The following is a 19,283-nucleotide window of genomic DNA, read 5'->3' on the forward strand; positions in this document are numbered from 1 at the left end:
AGTTGTATATAACAAACATGTATTATTGACTTATTCATTTTACAATTTATGATTTTTATTCGTATTATTCTTGTTATTTACATATTTTTAGTGTTTTGATGATTTCTTAAACGATCCGTTAAAACGGTCATTATATATCTATATACCTATAATACAGAATTGATATTTGACTTTTTTGACCTCATCTAAGTCACGAATCACTAATTTATGAACCACGATATGTTTAACTACACCGGTGATGTTATAATTGTTGTAATATAAATTTGAGTTATTATTTATTGATGGACGGAAGAAAGCAAACGAAAGATCACAATGAAATAATTGTTATCGACAGCAATTTATAATGTTATATAGTTACATTGATTTGAAGTGCCGTTTTCAATTTTAACAAAAGTTTGCATCAGAATAAGATCAATGTGTTTTTTTTTTTTCCTCCGCTGATTATTGTCTGAATTTGTTGTTTTTTGCAATATTACTTTATGAACGTGAAGTTAATGTCTCAAGAAGTGTTACAAAATTATCACAATAATTACTTATATCTATACGCAGTTTAAAGAAATCAAACATAATATTGCTCAATTTGATGTTGCGATTTTAACACGATAAAAAATATTAGAACCGTTTTAATCGATATTCAACTTTCTGAAAGATCCTTGGATTCCGTTTAATTCCGAAGTTAGGGACGATTTCGAGTTTGGCAAACGAGCGTTCTCGTTTGTGCGGCAAAGCTTCTCCTCCCTGAGGAACCAGTCTCTGTTTTTCTCAATTTTCCTCTTCCAGGCATCTGAAACGAAGTTCATGATTTTTCAATTCTCGCCCCAAGCGATATACAAACGCAGAAAAAAACGTCTATGTTTCCAAAATTTCATTCGATCGTGTTCAAAATTGCAGGTGATTTTTTTTTCGTCGTAAAAAAAAAGTTTTTTACACGTTGAATCCGCACTGGTAAAAATATATTTTCCTTTCTTCTCTCTAGTATTCGAATTCCCGCGATGTTAGTGTTTCGCGTTATTTACAATCGTAATTGAGAGTATATCGTATAACCTTCGCTGACTTTAAACAAACGTCGGCAATACGTCGTAACATCCTACAAGTATTTAAATCTCAGAATTTTCTGTTCAAACATTTCCGCCACGGAGGTGATGTTTGATTTTTAAATAAGGTGTGTAACGTTTATGTCCACACAACCATGGCATCGATATGTTTTAACAAGATTATCGTTTCACAATTTGCCGACACGCGTCGCAGCTGAAACTTGTGTCGAATAGCATAACTTTCTCACGTTACAAAATACCAGGTATAATGATATTCATGCAGTAGTTTTACGTTATTATACCGCATGTTTAACATAATGCAAAAAAAAAAAAAATATTTAATTACCGTTCAGTTCGTCGAAAGTTCCAGCTTTTCCGCCCCATTCGGCCGGAAGGATATCCTTGTCCATGTACGAGTACAATTCTTCACCGCCACCGGTGTGAAAACGGAACTATAACGAGAGGATCGGAATATTTCATTGATTTTTGTAACTTACTGCAAGGTGCAAGTAATATCCATTTCTCACTTGATGAATTCTACTTTGTATCAATTCGCAGAGTTGTTTCTTTCTTTTTTTAACCAACAGCCCCAAAAGCGGGCAGTTATACAGATGCGGCTGTATTTGCCGTTCGATATGACTTACCGCGGTAGATTAAAATCGAACGTTATTATTCGTAGTTGAAGAGTTTTTGTTTCTTACTTTGTTCAACTAGCAGCCCCGAAAGCGGGCACTTACCGAGAGGCGGCTGTAATCACTGTTATATACAGCTTTTCGCGACAATTTAAAGTCTAACGTTATTCTTCCTATTATTAGAGTTTTATTCTTTCCTCCTTTGATCAACAGCCCCAAAAGCGGGCACTTATCGAGAGGCGGCTGTAATCACTGTTCTGTACAGCTTTTCGCGACAATTTAAAGTCTAACGTTATTCTTCCTATTATTAGAGTTTTATTCTTTCCTTCTTTGATCAACAGCCCCGAAAGCGGGCACTTATCGAGAGGCGGCTGTAATCACTGTTCTATACAGCTTTTCGCGACAGTTTAAAGTCTAACGTTATTCTTTATATTATTAGAGTTTTATTTTTTCCTCCTTTGACCAACAGCCCCGAAAGCGGGCACTTATCGAGAGGCGGCTGTAATCACAGTTCTAAACGACACATCGTGACGTTTTAAAATCTGACGTATTAGGTACGATATTCTCACCTTGTCGACGAGCTTCTCTTTAAGCAGCGGGTAAATCATCGCCAATACGTTTCCGATGAAAGACGGTGTGTGCAGAAAATGGATACGGGCTAATCGGAACGGCATGCTGTTCTGGGTGGCGACCATTCCGCGTCGCATCACAGTTTGCGTTGGCACGCATCGCGATATGTGCCCGGCGTTGAAACCCTGTCGATATTTCAATTCTCATTCTCATTAGCTAATTATTAACATGTTCTTACATAAAATACCTTGATTTTAATAAAATTTATTCTCCTCGATACGATACAATTCAATTTCATGGAAAACAAACTGAGAAATAAAAAACCCAATTCGCTTATCAAAGGCGAAAAAGGACATTGATTGTGTTTGCAATTCGAGTTGACACGTTTCGACGATAACTCATTCCGTAACGCCTGGTGTAAAATCAGTTCGCGAAGCCAAAATTTGCATACTTAAATACATACCAATGTGTAAAACGTGCGAATTACATTGAACTTGACTTTGGTAAGGAATTTTTTTTCGTCAAACGTTCACATTATATCCGGTTTTGGCAAGTCTGCCGATTTAACGAGATCGCCAAACACAGTCTCGGATTCGACGTTTGTGTTTACAAATTATTTTTTTCCTTCTATTTATATTTGACTAAACGCTAATCCGAATTCTCAGAATCTGTACATATTATATTGGTATAAATTGATAAATAATTTATAAATGTTGGAAAAAAAAAATTCATTTTTCAACGTGAAGAGCTTTGATGCTTTTTCTTTGCCGCTAAACTGTATAAAGTTTCAGTTAAATTTTCCGTACTTTGAATGAACACAAACCGTCGTTTTTTTTTTCTTTTTTTTTTTGTTTTTTCTAAATTTCTTTTCCTTCACTTCTAACTCTGACACGGGAATATTCTTCACGAATAAATCCGTCATTGAAATGTTGAATATAAATGAATGGGTATTCACCTGAAGGTCAATGATCATGACGTTAGAGAGTGAAAATTCCTCAACCAGTCTTGTGTCCATAACCATGAGGATGCGCCGTGTGATTGTTTCGAGGGAAAACTTTTCCAATCTTGTATCGACGAGGCGAAGAATCGTGACTCGATATCCTTCGGAAGTCAGCGATGGGAGGAGAAAATATTGTCTGTGGGGACAAATTTTTTTTTTTTTAAATGACGTAATAATTACATTGAATATACATATTTATATAGAATTATATTTTTACAATCCATTTTTGTTTTTGTTTTAATTATTTTTTTTTCCCTGATTTATCATAATACACAGATAGGATAAATTGTGCTGCCATGATAATGTTAGCGTTGATTTTATCTCTTGGGAGAAATTTGCACCGACAGTTTCGTAAAAGGAATTTCTATCTTATAAGATTGTAGGGAGGAAATTTGTATATTACATTGCTTTGCAGCATTCCTGAATATCGTTTGCCAGTGGATCTCTGGCGGCGAAAAATTCCGGCAATGCGGTACGGGCTGTGAAATATCTGTCCAACATCTGTTTTGTTCTTTCAAGGCTGTTTTTACAACCGTATAAAAATCTCTCCAGTCTCACGTCGTCTGAAACACGTTCGATGCAATTACTCATTCATACAAGCAATTTTAATGTATAATGTAACAAGTTATGGAAATTAAATAACTGCACAGCTGTTTGTCACTTTTTTAAAATTGAATATCCATCGATTCAAGTTATACAGTAATTTGCACATATTTTCTTTTCCTTGTTTACCTCTTTTTTTCTCTCTAGTTTTCCGTTTCTCTATTTTCACAGAATAATGGAAGTTATTGTCTTCATCCCGAAAGTGAAAAGTTGAGTTTTCACTAGATCTTCACGTTTTGAAGTCTAGAGTCTGGCCAATGTTTTTTGTCCTACGATATCTCGAGAACGAATTACCGGATTTTCATGATTTTGTTCGCAATCGACGCGGCTTTTCCAAACTTAGAACTGATTAGATTTTGGCGTTGATCGGTTCGGTACTTTTTCAATTATGCAAATAACAAAATTTCAAAAAATCGAATGCGAACGATGATATCTTGAGAATGGATGAATGACTTTGAATGTAAATTGGTACCCTGAGGTTTTTTGGATCGCTGATCACGAATCTAAGGTCAGATTTGGAAAATTTAAATTTGGCGTATTCGATAAGCTGAAAAAAAAACTAAAAACATTTGGATTTTTATGAAAATTTTTACTCGACGGTTTGTCGGGTGGCTGATCACAAATTTGAAGTCAGATTGCGAAATCCAAAATGGGCGATCCAATATGATGGAAAAGAATCTAAAAATATTCCAATTTTTGTGAAAATTGGTAGCCGGACGTTTTTTGGATCACCGATAACGAACCCAAGGTCAGGCTTCGAAAAATTTTAGTGGTGGATACATTATAGTGGATTGAAATGAAAAAAATCGTCATCTTTTCACGTGTAATATCGTATCCGAAGACTTTAATATCGTTGTTAACCACGAATCTGAAAATTTGTAGCCCGAAATTCGAATTGGATATTATTTTTGTTCTTTTCTATGAACTACAAACCTGCACTGCGAGAATGAGAATTTCTTGGGCTGGCTCACGGCCAGTCTAAAGCCGCTTGTTTCAAATTCTTTCGCGGTTTTTTAACTCACCAATGTGCTGCGGCAGGTGCCGTTGTTTAACAAGCCATTCCCTCAGGTTTGCAACATCTTTGCGTGTCTGTTCCGGATCCCATTTCATTTCCTGATCAATCCGTTCTTGCTGTTTCACGGTCGGCGGAAGCAGCGTCATTTTTCACTCTCTCTCTTTCTCTCTTCCTTTCTCTCGATACGTTTGTTTGTTTTTCAAATCTGTTGTCAGATTATAGAAAAAAAAAAATAAATAAATAAATAACCCAAGTTTATACGGTATTGTTTCAAAAAGAAAAATACCATCTCAATTTTCGACGAAATTGCAAAATTATCTCTATTTTCTGCGACGTAATGATATGTAATTCGAAAAAGATGGAGAATTGAGTTGAGAAAAAAAAAAAACTGCTTCACGTCTGGTGAATACAAAAAATATATAAGTTTATTGTATTCGTTGTCTGCAAATATTCGCAGTTCTCAATGAAATATCGAAGTTGTTAACGTTCGACTGATCGTAAGTAATTCTGCATACTCGCACCTACAACCACGTCACTCCACGTTTAAATTACAAAATACCGGATTGACGAGTTGCTGCAACGCGGGATATTTTTCATGATCTTTGCTTTTTGTAAGCCTATGTACGCGATCATATATGCGTAAGTGTAAATAATTTTAGATAAGATAAGTATGAAAAATTGTCGATCAGTCGGTCGTGCAAACTGTAATAACGGTTAAAATCGTATGTAGACGTATTATGCAATCTGTAATCGGTTGGCAAATATTTTCCGTGAAAAATCGATTGGCCGGAATGTATAATATATGCCAAAATGTAGAATCGTCTGAATTCGTATCGATAACGTAGAATATCTTTTACGGATTCTAAATTCTACCGTTCTGTGTTTCGGCATTTTTATATTTTGTCTCTCTGTGCTTCGAATTTCTATATTTTCAATTTTCTGTGCCTGAACCTTGTAAATTTTGATAATCCTACGAATTGGATTTTCACGTCTTTGAAAATTCGACATTTTCGTCCTATTTTCAATCGGCCGTTCTAGTTTTTCAATCCCACCAAGGTACGTGTGAAATCGCTGGTTGTTACGTGATTGAAACTCGTCTGCACGGTGAAAAAATGAGAAAAATCGGCTCGAACGGGAAAACCGCGAAAGTGAAAGCAGTCTAAATACGCGTACGTAATACCGCACTATACACATTATATGCGTACAATCGTACCTGTTATGTTACAGATAACATGTAGACAGGAATTATACACCGAGAGAAATTTTTAGTTGCGGTTACCGATCGATCCTTAACTATTTTCATTTTTTACCACAATCGAAAAATATTGTTCTAGGCAGAAAATGAAAATTAGTTTTATAGCTGTTCTTTCTCATTACGATCACTCTTGCTATATTTTCCTGCAACTGTTACGAAAATTTAATGCTTGTGCAAGAATAAATTGACGTTAAAGCCTTGTTTAACTAAAAAAGTAGAGTAAACCTCGGAAACTGATTTTGCGTTGCAATTACCAAAAAAGGATCGACGATAGCGCAAAATGATTAGGCGTACCTCGTTTTTCGTAATGAACAACAATATTCGAACAGTTTCTTTAACGATACGTGTCTTACTGAATTTTTCTAGTTACTATAACAAATGAAATTCTGTAAAAAAATTTCATTCTACCTTCAAGTCATTAGAAGTTTAGAATCAATGAGCATATGAAGTAATATAAACATTAAATTTAGGCAAAGAATGGCGACTAAGTTAAAAATAATCGACGCATCGATTAGTCGAGTCCAAAAAAATAATCGAACACGACTCGATTGAATCGGTGAAAATTAATCGATTAATCGATTGATTCGTATTTTTTTGAAACGGCGCATTTGAAACTAGAATTTCGCAAATTTGAGTACGTAGTCTTAATGGCTTAAAAGTTTTTTTCATAATTTATAGTTTCGTTGAAAATATTTTTCAATTTCAGGTAAAAAATGTTCGTTTATCTTTCACTTATTTTATATAAATAGGTTCTTAGTAAGTAAGACAATGATGATAATTGATACTTTGATTACATCCGTTGATATTATATTATATTATACACTCGATTAACAGGGAAAAAAAATTATCGATCTAATGGAAAATCGATTGTTTTTATCATTCTTATGTAAGGAAAAAAAAAGAAAACATGGAATCGAAAAAACACAGCGAAACTTTGCACAACAGTTTTGAGTCTTACACGAAACGAAAAAATCCTACCGTTACCAATTATTTGAAGTCAGTGATTTGACGGCGTGGCTAGTATTATAACAGCTCGCATTATGTAGAAAGTCGACCGCACGTGACGTGAAATACAAATTGACCAAAATTAAGCTATTGAACGATGTAAAGCGAGATTGGATCGTACGCACGGTTTATAACGTTTCAAATACAAATACGTCACTTTGTAAATTTTGAAATAGGCGATAAATAGTTCGATTGCACGTGTGCAGAGAATATTTATGTAAAAAATAAAAAAAAAGAAGAACAAATTTTTTTTGTAAATCAGTACAACGATCCGCAAATTTACTAATTTACAAATATTTTCACCGTCGCTTTTATATACTTGTAACTTTTCTCAGCATTACGAAACGAAGGCAATTGAACGGCAAATTTTTCTTATCTTTTTTTTTACCCTTATCGCCGCTCTGTAAACGTTACGGAATTCAAAAGCGTGAAATTTTTCGACGAAAACCAGAAGATTCTGAAAAAAAAACAAACGTTTAAAAAAAGATGCGTTTTTTCGAGTTACTGATTTTACAAAGAACGTTTTTTCGATCTTGGTATCAACGGTTAATTTCATCACTTTACGAGTGGTCGCCACACTTTTGAAACGTGGGGGAAAATTTTGTAAAAATTATATGTATTATTTCTTGTCGAAAGAAGCAAAAAAAAATAAATAAAAAAATAAAAATTCCATTGGTCATCGGTATTCCAAGTAGGTCAGGCCGATGACTCGTTGATTTGATGTGAAATGCCCTATATGTATAATATATGAATATAATGACACGTCGTGCAAATAAAATCACGGAATTAACGAAGTATAAACATTCGCTTACTACGTACAGGATGTCCGACTCGACAGTGTTGCCTTTTATTTTATACGTATATTATAATTGCAGTAAACTTGATTCTATCGGACGAAAGTGAGAGTTGAAGTGTAATTTTTTCCTTCCACCATTGGTCAACAGAGTCTGATTCGAATTTGTTTCATCCGTACGCAGGGAATTTCTCAGATTTATTTACGCGTGGTCTATTCCTCGGGGTATTTTTTTTTTTCTTATTTATTTTTTTTTCAATTCTTTTAAATAATTTGTACAAAATAATTTCAACAACTGTCGGGTAAATTTTAACGTAAGTGAAAAGCAAAGTTCTCTTTTTGTTCTTTCTTCAAACGTCAGTCAATCGTAATGTCAGCTGATTTTTGAAGAATAAAATTTTTTCAAATGTTGGATCTTTGCAACAATCGAAGTTGGATGTTGAAGAATCGCAAAAAAAAAAAAAAAAAGACTGAAATTTTTCCTTTTCACCGAGATTGTCTTAAAAAAATGCAGGAAATTTCATCAGCGTACGAAAAAAAGATTTTTTTTTGTTTTTTTGTTTCTCATCGAAATTGATGAAAATTTGGAATCCATAAAACCGCAAGCATGCCGGATTTTCCAAAGCTTGCATCAAAGTTACCAAAATAATCGAAACACTTATTTTTCATCTGTATAATATTCCCGATAAATGTATCGTGTGTGTTGAAAGAAAGGTGAAAAAAAAAAAAACAAAAACAAACAAATAAATTTAAAAAATGCGATATTTTTTTTTTCCAACTTACTATTCAGCTTATTTTCAGTTTGAAAAATAATCGTCCTCCCAGCAGTTTTCGACGATAATTAATATCCTGTCGTATTTAACGGTAAAAATTTGGCCGATTTCGTAATAATCGCCTCGTCGAGATCCTTTCGTATTTTCTTTTCCTTTATCCCAGATTTGACGTTCCCTCTCGCTATTTAAGCACAGCAGATCCGCGATTGTACCTTTCGCGAAGTCCGACGACTTCTACTCAACGACACTCTCTTACCTCAAACGATATATCCGTCCGACTTGGCAATTGCCTCCCACCATTATATTATCGCCTTCTTCGAACTCTGACTTGTATTTTCTTTATCCATTTCCCGCGTTTAGAATTACACACGTGTGTTTGTCATCTTAAATTTTTGCAAGCTTGTCGAGAAACGTATAAAAAATACAACGTACGTTCAAATTTTGTCATTCAATTTTAAAAAAGAGTTTAAACTCGGATCGTTGCTTCTTGTTTAGCGTACCTGATTCTCTCGTTATTTTTTTTTTTTATTTTCAGGCAATTGATGAAAATAAGAACAATTTCATTTAAATTCAGACTCGCGGAATTTGAAAATCGATCATATCAGGCTTACTATTCAATTTTACATAATATTTTTTTACCCAATTTTCATTTGTATCTTTCACAATGTGTTGATAACAAAAAAAAAAAAAAATAAGACAATATCACGTGTCGCTCAAAAAATCGATACTCGCGTTAAAAATTAAATTTTTGTTTTTCTTCCAATATCCAAAGTTTAACAAAAAAAAAAAATAATGGATAATACCGTACAGCTTGACGAAAAATCTGTCGAAAAATTTTTTTTTTCGTCAACCCAATTTCTCCGCGAATTTTGTTGCCTGAGAACAAGAAACATTTACAAATAAATCCCCCTCCTTGAAAGACTACAATAACATGAAAACTGGAGCCCATTTTATTTATTTTTTTTTCTTTTCCTTCAGTTTCGCACGCATGAAATTCCTATTAAGCAAAAGCTGTAAATAAGCATCTTATTAGTTGTTTACTTTTATATAGACAACTCAGTTGCTATGTCATAGATTGTAATCAACTTAATATACGATCACGTAATGCTGCTGGTATTTCAGATTTTCGCAACGTTCGTACTTCGTTACTTTTCAGACCGTGTATGCAAGTCGAATAATGTATGTAATAATAATATATTACACGTGCACATTTTACAGGGTAAAACGAACGAACGAACAAACAAACAAACAAACAAACAAACAAAAAGTTTTAATATAATGCGAGAAAATAAAAGCAAGTTAAAAATAATTACGATGCAAAACCTCTGGACCTTGGATGAACAGAAAACATGCGACGAAATTAACAACGTCGTTGTTTATTTTCATTCGTTATTTTTATTATGATTATGCGTAAACGATGATTACTTAAAAATATTTACCCCGTATCGATGTAGAGAATATTTGATTTATCGAATCTGATAGCAGTTTCAATAAAAATTCAGGTATTTATATGTGGATGAAATATTTTATTAAAATATATATATATGTAGTGAAATATGCAAACTTGTGAAAAAAAAAAGTAAATAAATTTGTTGAGCTAAATTTCGATGCTAACCAATGATCTGACATAAATAATATACGTTGTATTTGAAGTTGAAATAAAAAACAGAATTTTATTTGTCGGAAGATTTTAATAACGAATATAATGTATACATGTATATGTACAATATGTACAACAACAAAATTCCACAGATATTACGGAGTTAGAATTCAGTCTGTTCGTTGTTTTATTTTCCTGTTATTTATACTCTTTGCGAATTGTAATCTACGCATGTTCGTAATAATGCGGATTATACATTCATCGGTATGATGTTATAGAAATTTTGTTAATATTCTTACGGTAATATTTCAATAATTTTTCCTTGGGTTTATATACTATATATAACTGTCGCGTTTACAGAGAGTTCAATAAATAAGAGAAGAAATAAATGAAAAATTTACACGCATGAGATAAGACTGACGAAAAGTGAGCAAAATTACATTACGACGAAATTGTAAAAACTCTACCGGCAGTTGCAGGATGATAATTAAAATATTGAATATTGAGCGATAAATTATTTATTTCGAATCAATGAATATATTACATATTATATACGTGTATCATAAGCTAACGTCAATTTTTATTTTCCACATATTTTGACCATAACCGTAAAATTTTTGACAATCTTTGGACAAATTTTTGAAATGTGAAATCCTCGACCATTTTCCGCCGAAATTGAGAAAATTTTGATAAATTGCGCGAAATTTTGAAACATTTGTTTAAATTTTTGAAAAATTTAATACCCACTTCCGTCTACATTCTTCATTTTGTCTTTAAATTAAACTTTTTCTTGCATCTTTTCTAGTGTTCTATATATTCGCCTAGGGCGATTAAAAAAGACCACATTGTATAATTTCTCCGATTGCAGGATAAAAAAAATTACGATTGTCTTTTTTTTTTTTTTTTTAAATAAATATCTTGTTAAAAACCAAATGCGCTGTACGTTTGAAGAGTTGAGCAACTAAAAAAAAAAAAAAACGTGTTTCAGAGCTGGGATACAGTTCAGGTTACGAAAGGTGATTTAAAATAATGGGACCAAAGAACACGCGACGCGACTAAGTCATTCACGTGCTTGAGCAACGTTCGAGTCATAAAAACAGTTTCTCATTTCACGTTGGGGAATATTCCACTTATTATCTATTTGGATTGAATCTCCGTAAGGAAAATGAAAAATCTCTCTTTCTTCTCGTTCTCGTTTTTTTTTTTTTTTTTATTTTTTTTTTACTTTTTTTTACCAGTATTTTTATTGGTTTTTAACCTCCCGTTTCTCTGTTTTCAGAGAAAAAGAGAAGTTATTGTAACCACCCTGAAAATGAACATTTGAGTTTTGACTAGACCTCCACGTTTGAAAACCTAGAGAATCACCTCCGACAATTTTCGGATGGATCTCCGTATTTATGTGTGGATACATTTTTTGTCCTACGATGTCTCGAGAACGAATTACCGGATTTTCATGATTTTGTTCGCAATCGACGCAGCTTTTCCAAACTTAGAACTGATTAGATTTTGGCGTTGATCGGTTCGGTACTTTTTCAATTATGCAAATAACAAAATTTCAAAAAATCGAATACGAACGACGATATCTTGAGAATGGATGAATGGATTTGAATGTAAATTGGTACCGTGAGGTTTTTTGGATCGCTGATCACGAATCTAAGGTCAGATTTGGAAAATTTAAATTTGGCGTATTCGATAAGCTGAAAAAAAAACTAAAAACATTTGGATTTTTATGAAAATTGTTACTCGACGGTTTGTCGGGTGGCTGATCACAAATTTGAAGTCAGATTGCGAAATCCAAAATGGGCGATCCAATATGGTGGAAAAGAATCTAAAAATATTCCAATTTTTGTGAAAATTGGTAGCCGGAGGTTTTTTGGATCACCGATAACGAACCCAAGGTCAGGCTTCGAAAAATTTTAGTGGTGGATACATTATAGTGGATTGAAATGAAAAAAATCGTCATCTTTTCACGTGTAATATCGTATCCGAAGACTTTAATATCGTTGTTAACCACGAATCTGAAAATTTGTAGCCCGAAATTCGAATTGGATATTATTCTTTCTTTGAAGCGTGAGAATTGGGGTTTCATTTTTTTTTTATTTAATTTTTTCGTTGTCAATTTATCAAGTTAAGCTGCAATTTTTTATCTTTCCGGTACTAGAAGAGAGTCAATACAGCAAACGAGGCAACGTCGGGTTTCGCATATCCGGCGGATATTACGCGACTCGATTATGGCGCTCTTCGGAGAATTCTTTATCCTGATATTTTCACATTGTCGGCTGAGAAATTTCGACCGCCATAATTAGTATATATAGTAAGAATAAATAAACGAATTGAGACAAAAAAAAAGAAACGGAAAGGCATTTAATGTGCCGGATGTGACGTCAGAGGTTTCATTTTTTAAAACCACATCATCTTATACACACCGGAAAACATGATTTTGTTTGTACGTATATTTCTTTTTACGGTTTTAACCAAAATTATTGGAATTCTATTACTGTCGTAAAAACATTGTTTGCACGAAAGGAACGAAAAATTTATATTTCAATTTCGACAGTTTGTTAACCGTACAATACGTGGTTATTTATATTTTTGCACAATTGGATTGCAAATTTGATCGATCGATATTCCATATAATAGCACGTTTTTCGAGGATTATTTATATTTGGCACAAAATTCGTCCGGTGAATATCCGGCGGCTCCTGATCCTCGATGAAATTCGAACGACTTTTGCTTCGAATTTGAAAAATTTCTAATCTCAGTCGCACGTTTTTTCAACTTCGATTTCAACACGGATCTGACGCTGCAAGTTTTATCGGTTTTGTGTTATTTTCAATTTTTTATGCACAACATAGAACCAAGGAAAGCAGAACTACGTGTAGAATTAATGATATCACGTGTGATAAGAATATTTAAATAGAAATCATACAATTGAGATTGAAAAAAAAGGAATTGACAATTTGAACAATAAACTCAAATCTCGTTTCTTTGTGTCGGGGTAAAAGTTTTTGTGTATTATATAATGTAAACAGAACTTGCAATTAATTAATTAAATCTTTGTTTTTAGAGCAACACAACAGAGTTGAACGTAATAAAAAAAGAAAGAATCCTTATATATATATGGGCTATTCCACCAAATCCTGTGCGCAAAAGTTTTCGTTGCGTTTTTTTTTCTACGAGTTCTTCACATTATTTTTTTTTAATATCCGATAATATGTAATAATCGGAAAATGACGATCACTTGTCATTTGTAGTGCTTTGTTCGTATTTAGACCGCAACTGTGATTAAGACATGATCTTCGTCGGAGATTTTCATAATTTTCGGAAGAAAATTTCCGATTTTCAAAAAACTATGGAAACAATGGTGAAATTGATATTTTGAGTTTTATTTCTTTTCAACTTCTCACTTCAAATTGCAAGTAAGAAAAAAATGATGATCATTTTTCGTAAAATTCAGAAAATTTCCGATCGAAAACCGTGTTTTCTCTTTTTTTTTCCTAAGGCATTTTTTGAAACGTTCAATTTTGATTGTAAAATCTACTAATTACGAAAAGCCCCATTAACCGAAGTCAGAGATCTTTTGTACTCGAAAAATTTCTTTGCTGACATCTAAATAATGTGAAGAACTCTTGAGAGTGAAAAAAAAAAAAAAACAAGAAAAACTCAAAAATCTGAAGGCCGTATTTGCGTACAGAATTTGGTGGAATGATTTTTTGGAAAATTTATCGACAAACATATGCACTGAATAAAACAGCTGCGGTTATATTACCGATTGCGTTTAAGTCTCGGCGGTGGCGTGGGAGAAAATTCTCCTTGTCTCGATTCGTTCTCGACTTTTTCTTGTGACTTTGCCGCGCCATTCGGTGCCGATGAAACTTCGTCCGGTATATTGTTGACATTTTCATTCCCCCTCAACGGCACTTCGGATCCCAACGATGTGCAACTGCACTCAGAGATAACGAGAAATTGCGACGTCGCGCTACGTTTTTCTTATATTATAAAATTGAAACTCACGACGTCTGAAAAGAATCGAGTCTCGAGAGGTGTGCGAGCGATTGAAAGATAAAAAAAAAAAAAAAAAATTGAGAAACGAAGAAAGGAAACTGTGAAAACATTACCAATGAATCGGAAAATTCTACAACTCGAACGGTTTGAAAAACAATTTTTATTTTCATTCGAGAAATAAGTTGGGGAATTTTTGTTTTATTACTCTGGGAAAAGTTGGGGATATTTTTTATTTATTTTTTTTTTTTTCAGTTCTCTTGCAGTTTTGCGGATCGCGAAATGCATGGGAAACACTTTTCGTTCGATTGTTTTGCAGTTATTTATTTTTTTTTTTGGTTCGTGAAACATTTTGGACGTATTTTTAGCAACTGCTCTACGTTTCTCGAATTAAATTTCTATTCATTCGTAAAATATTGTTCACGGTCAATCCTTCGCAGTGAAACTACTCGAATGAAAAGCAAGAATTTTGTCGAGTAGAACAGTTGTCTTTGTTTTTTTTTCTCTTTTTTGTTTTTTTTCAAATGTTGAAAGAATAATTTAGGCAAAGGATAAAAATGCGGGGAAAAAATTTAAATCTAGGTATATTAAACCTGTTATTAGTCGTCGACGAAGAACAACTTCCGGTTATTGAAGGCGACTGCAGGGCGGAAGCTGAACTTGATATCGATGGACGAAAATTCCAATTAATACACGACGGATATTCCATGGGGAAAATTATCACGGGATGATGTGGAATATTGCCGGAATAATTCATACCGCGATTACAGGGATTCCATTCGTAGCTGCGCAATGTGAATAAAAAATTCCTCACGCATTCAATGACAATCAGATTTAACAAATGCGTTGATTAAAGTCCAGAGGCGATATTTTACACGTGGAAAATAAAGCTGCCGGTTTGTCGTTTTTTTTTTTTTTTCAAGCTTGATCCGAAGAGAAAAATTATTCTTACCACGTTGCGAAAATCGTTGGAATAGAAAGATTTTAGCTCACGTGAAAAAAGAATTGACGAAATTCGAAACTTTATTCTCAGTTATTGCAGGTGAATAAAAGTGAAGCTAACAATATACGTGAAAACGTGAGAATAGGAACGAAAAAATAAGCAAAAAGATTGTGAATGAATTATTCAACAGGATTGGAAAAAATAAATTTCACCGTGACAATCATATTGATTATCATCATTATCATCGTCATTGTCTAATGCATATTCAGAGTTTTGAGGTATTTGACAAAATCAAGAGACAAATATTAAAAAAAAAAAAAAAAAAAATCACCTATCATTTGCATACGTATGGATAATGTACTGTATACATTATTTCATGCAGATAGGCAATGGAATATTATGCAAGTTCCACTCACCAATTTCCGGGCTCTTGACACTGAGGAGATATAACGTTCGAGATCCGAGGACAACTGCGAACGTCGAACACTTGTATATTTATTTACTCTTTGCTCACATTCGTTAATACAAGATAAACCTGATTTTAAACGTAGAACGAATAAAATTCGCGTTGTCTTTCGAAGATGGAGAAATAAAAAAAAAAAAAAAAAAGAAAAAGAAGAAGATCAATTTCAACGAATAATTTGTTTTTTGAAGAAGGAAGGAGAGAAGATGGTAAAAAAAGAAAAGCAAATACGTCGGCAGAAAGTTGGACAATCAATCTAGGCGAGTGAAGTACATCCGGAAAATTGGGATCGATCGGTTGAGAATTAGAAAAAAAGATAAAATCATGCTTTTTTTTCACTTCTTTCAGAAGCGCTTCTAATAAAAAGAGAGATTTTTTTTTCTAACAAATCTTCTATCGATCGATGCCATTATTCCGGATGTTTTTCACTACCCTGGATTAATCATCCTTTACACGAAAAAAACTTGTCAACTGTCCGCCGGGAAGAGAAATAATTTTCTTCGAATCAACTTTTCAATTTTCAAAATTTTACGGGCAAATTTGAATACCCTCGTTATCCAATTTCGATTGTTACGTACTTTTTTTTTGCTTTGGGACGAAAATTCTTTAGCATTCGAAGTTTACTTTTCTGTAACCTGCTAGAAAAATAAAAAAAAAAAAAAATAAAACAGAGGAAAAAAGCAAACAAGGGGAGAAATAATTTTGCGAGAATGTAGCTCTTGGGAAAGATTGCTGTTTTTTTTTTTTTGTTCACCTTGTTTTTCGTACTCACGTTAATGCCGTGGCAATTGCACACCCGAGACAGGAGACACATGCACATCCTGCACAGAGAGCAAGGACCTCGAGCATTTTTACGAATCGAAGTAGCGGTGTGTCGGAGGTTCGGTAATACTCGTGGATATTTTTGTTCTAGCGTGGAAAAGTTGTCGGTGGATATTTTTGAAAACAATTTTACCGTCAACAATTGTCACCAAATGATGACAATAATTTACATCCATTTTTGCTCATTATTTATTTATATCACTTAGTTTTCTTTCCATTCCTCGCGAGGTTCAGGAATTCTTTTGTAATCAACGACGATTTTAATCCTCCACGCGATTCTCATACGGACGATTATCGATCGATATATATCGATCGATTTTACGATCGTGAAACAGAAGAATAATTTGATACACAGCCTGTGCGGTGATTGATAATCGATTTGAACAGTCACGTTTTACAAACTCATAACCATATATGTATAATAATACGTTTCAATTTTGTCAATGAACAGGATTTTTATTTTTATTTTTTTTTTGGTTTTTTTTCAGAATAACCTCGATTCAAGAAAATTTTTGATAGAACAAAAAAAAAAAAATATGTTACTTTACGAGTGGTGAAATTAAGATATGGTTGACGGTCTAGCGTTATGCAGTTGCGCTTGTGTCACGTGCCTATGGTGTACACTACTCGCTTTATGGTATTTATGAAATGTCGTATGCGTATATTGCAATTATCGTACAGTTTTGACGATGTCCATTTTTTCTTTCTTTTCTTCTTTTTTTTTTTTTTTTTCATCCCTTGATACCGTTCAAAAAATATCCCAAAAACTTGATGTTCTTTGCATCATTTCAACGATTGCGTTTTATACGAAATTTATTTCACCGTCTTTTAACTCAGCGTTTTATCAATCCTTCATTTCTGTTTTTATGTTCGAATAATTCGGGAAACTGGTTGTTGGGTCACTTCATATTATGCAAATTATCCGTCTTTGGATGGCTTGACTCTTGTCACTGATTTTGGCGTCCGCTATTTTCTTTCTTTTTTTTTTTCTGCTTACAAGATTCAGGAACGTCGCGGAATTTAAGGTGAAGCATATTTCTTTTCCGTCTAAATTATACATTACTTAGGCAGAGGCGTTTAATAAATACTCGCCGGCATATCGTTATATTAAACAAACAAACGTGTAGAATGTGATTTATGAATTGAAAATACTCGCTTTTATCTTTAAAAGGTTAAAAAAAAAAAAAAAAATTGTACGGTTTTTTTCTCAGTATTTCTCTTCTTTTTTCTTTCTTTCTTTCTTTCTTTCGTAATTCATCGTTCGTTTCGAAATTGAATTTCAGTTAAACCGGACAAAAGAATAATTGATTTTAGTACGTAAATTTACGTGCTTAAATGAAAATAGCAAATTGTGTGATAAGGTTTTTAAGCATGTTAAAAAATGCTGCGAAATTTCAATGATAGTATTTTCATTTTACAAATTCTTGACATCCCAATCAATCCTGGCGATAAATCAAGGATCACACAATGAGACTTGATTCTTGGTAATTTGTTCCGGAGATTTGAAAACCGTTCAATCCATTTTTTATTACTCCGCAAGCTTTTAGGTGAATCTAATTATAATAAACTTGAAAACGAATGAATCATCGCGCTTTTATTATTCCTCAACAGTTTTCCGAAGTTTCTGAAAAACCTGCAAGAATCAGACTCGGACGCGTGTTGCACGGTTTGTCCTAAAAAAACTACCGGCGTGAAAACCGAATGTGAAAACACGAGAATAAAGCGGCTAAATCGGATGATCGATAAGTGTAAATCATCGGTGAACAATTGCGATGTGAAGAAAACTAGAACGAGAATTAATTCTGTACCGATCAGATATCGTGAACCAGCAAAATGCACTGTCAAAATTGTCAGGAAATCAAGAACGCGGCCTCAGTGCCGTAGGAACGAATCATCGGGCCCTGGAGAAGCCGATCGGGGGTTGTTTTTACCCCCGGAAAATGAGGCTCATTGTCGGAGAATCGGTCGCAGTTTTGCCGACAATTCTCCCGTAGACACAGAATTATTTTATCCACGACGAAAAGAACAACAGAAACGTTTGCAGAGGGTTCGAGTCAAGGATGAAAGCAACGATTTCGAGGGTGAAAATTGGCCCGATGAAACCGACGAGAAAATCCATTCCGATGAAAATATACTCGCTGATATTGCCGATGGTGTTAGACCGGAAATTCAAACCGAGGCTAGAAGGATTTCTTGCAGAAAAATCGACGATCCATTCGTAGCTGGAAAATATCCCACACCCATTGTCGACGGTTTTAGAAACGTTGTTCGGAGATAATTTTTCAGCCTTCTGACGTTATAAACTGCTTTTTGGAAATTGTTTTTTAACAACGCAAATGGCGGTTATTTGATATCTGATGGAATGAAATGGAACGGATCAAAGTTTTAAAAAATTTCTTATTTATCGACGATTCTTGGATTGAAAATTTTACAAGGTTGATTTCAAAATACAAAAATCTTTAAGCGTCGTGTTGTTTTAGCTTCGATACTTATCCAGAGTGATTGAACATTCGATATCATTCATTAAACCCGACAAATTTTATTGAATAAAAAATTTGTATCATTCAAGCCGTTCAGGTATCTTCTTTTACAATTACAGATTCAATAGTTCTTTCTATATACATATAATTGCTAGTTTTTAGCATTGAATTTATAGTTTGTTAAAAACAGTTTAGACTCTTCCAGATGTGAAAACATTACCAAGCGTCAGATTCGTGTATTCGACGATAAAAAAATTTCGCCTAGAATTAGAGAAAATATTGACAACATTTTT

At 33.6% G+C, this 19,283-nt stretch overlaps 1 protein-coding gene across 2 annotated transcripts; it reads right to left on the reverse strand.

Moving 5' to 3' along the window:
- Positions 1-30: 30 nt before the first annotated feature.
- LOC107224691 (alpha-tocopherol transfer protein-like) lies at positions 31-8,934 on the reverse strand. Of its 2 annotated transcripts, none has more exons than XM_046734442.1 (7): positions 8,691-8,934; positions 4,862-5,069; positions 3,640-3,799; positions 3,192-3,372; positions 2,236-2,421; positions 1,381-1,486; positions 31-784 (listed from the first exon to the last, which is right to left on the reverse strand). In XM_046734442.1, exons 2-7 carry the CDS (start codon positions 4,998-5,000, stop codon positions 624-626), a joined length of 933 nt encoding a protein of 310 aa, XP_046590398.1. In that variant the 5' UTR covers positions 5,001-5,069; positions 8,691-8,934; the 3' UTR covers positions 31-623. The 2 variants fall into 2 exon arrangements, with proteins under 2 accessions (XP_046590398.1, XP_015520341.1); XM_015664855.2 differs by having other exon boundaries at positions 4,862-5,059; positions 8,691-8,933.
- Between the last annotated feature and the right edge of the window lie 10,349 nt (positions 8,935-19,283).

This window comes from Neodiprion lecontei, chromosome 3 (assembly GCF_021901455.1).
Source record: "Neodiprion lecontei isolate iyNeoLeco1 chromosome 3, iyNeoLeco1.1, whole genome shotgun sequence".
In the NCBI taxonomy this organism is placed as follows: Eukaryota; Metazoa; Arthropoda; class Insecta; order Hymenoptera; family Diprionidae; genus Neodiprion; species Neodiprion lecontei.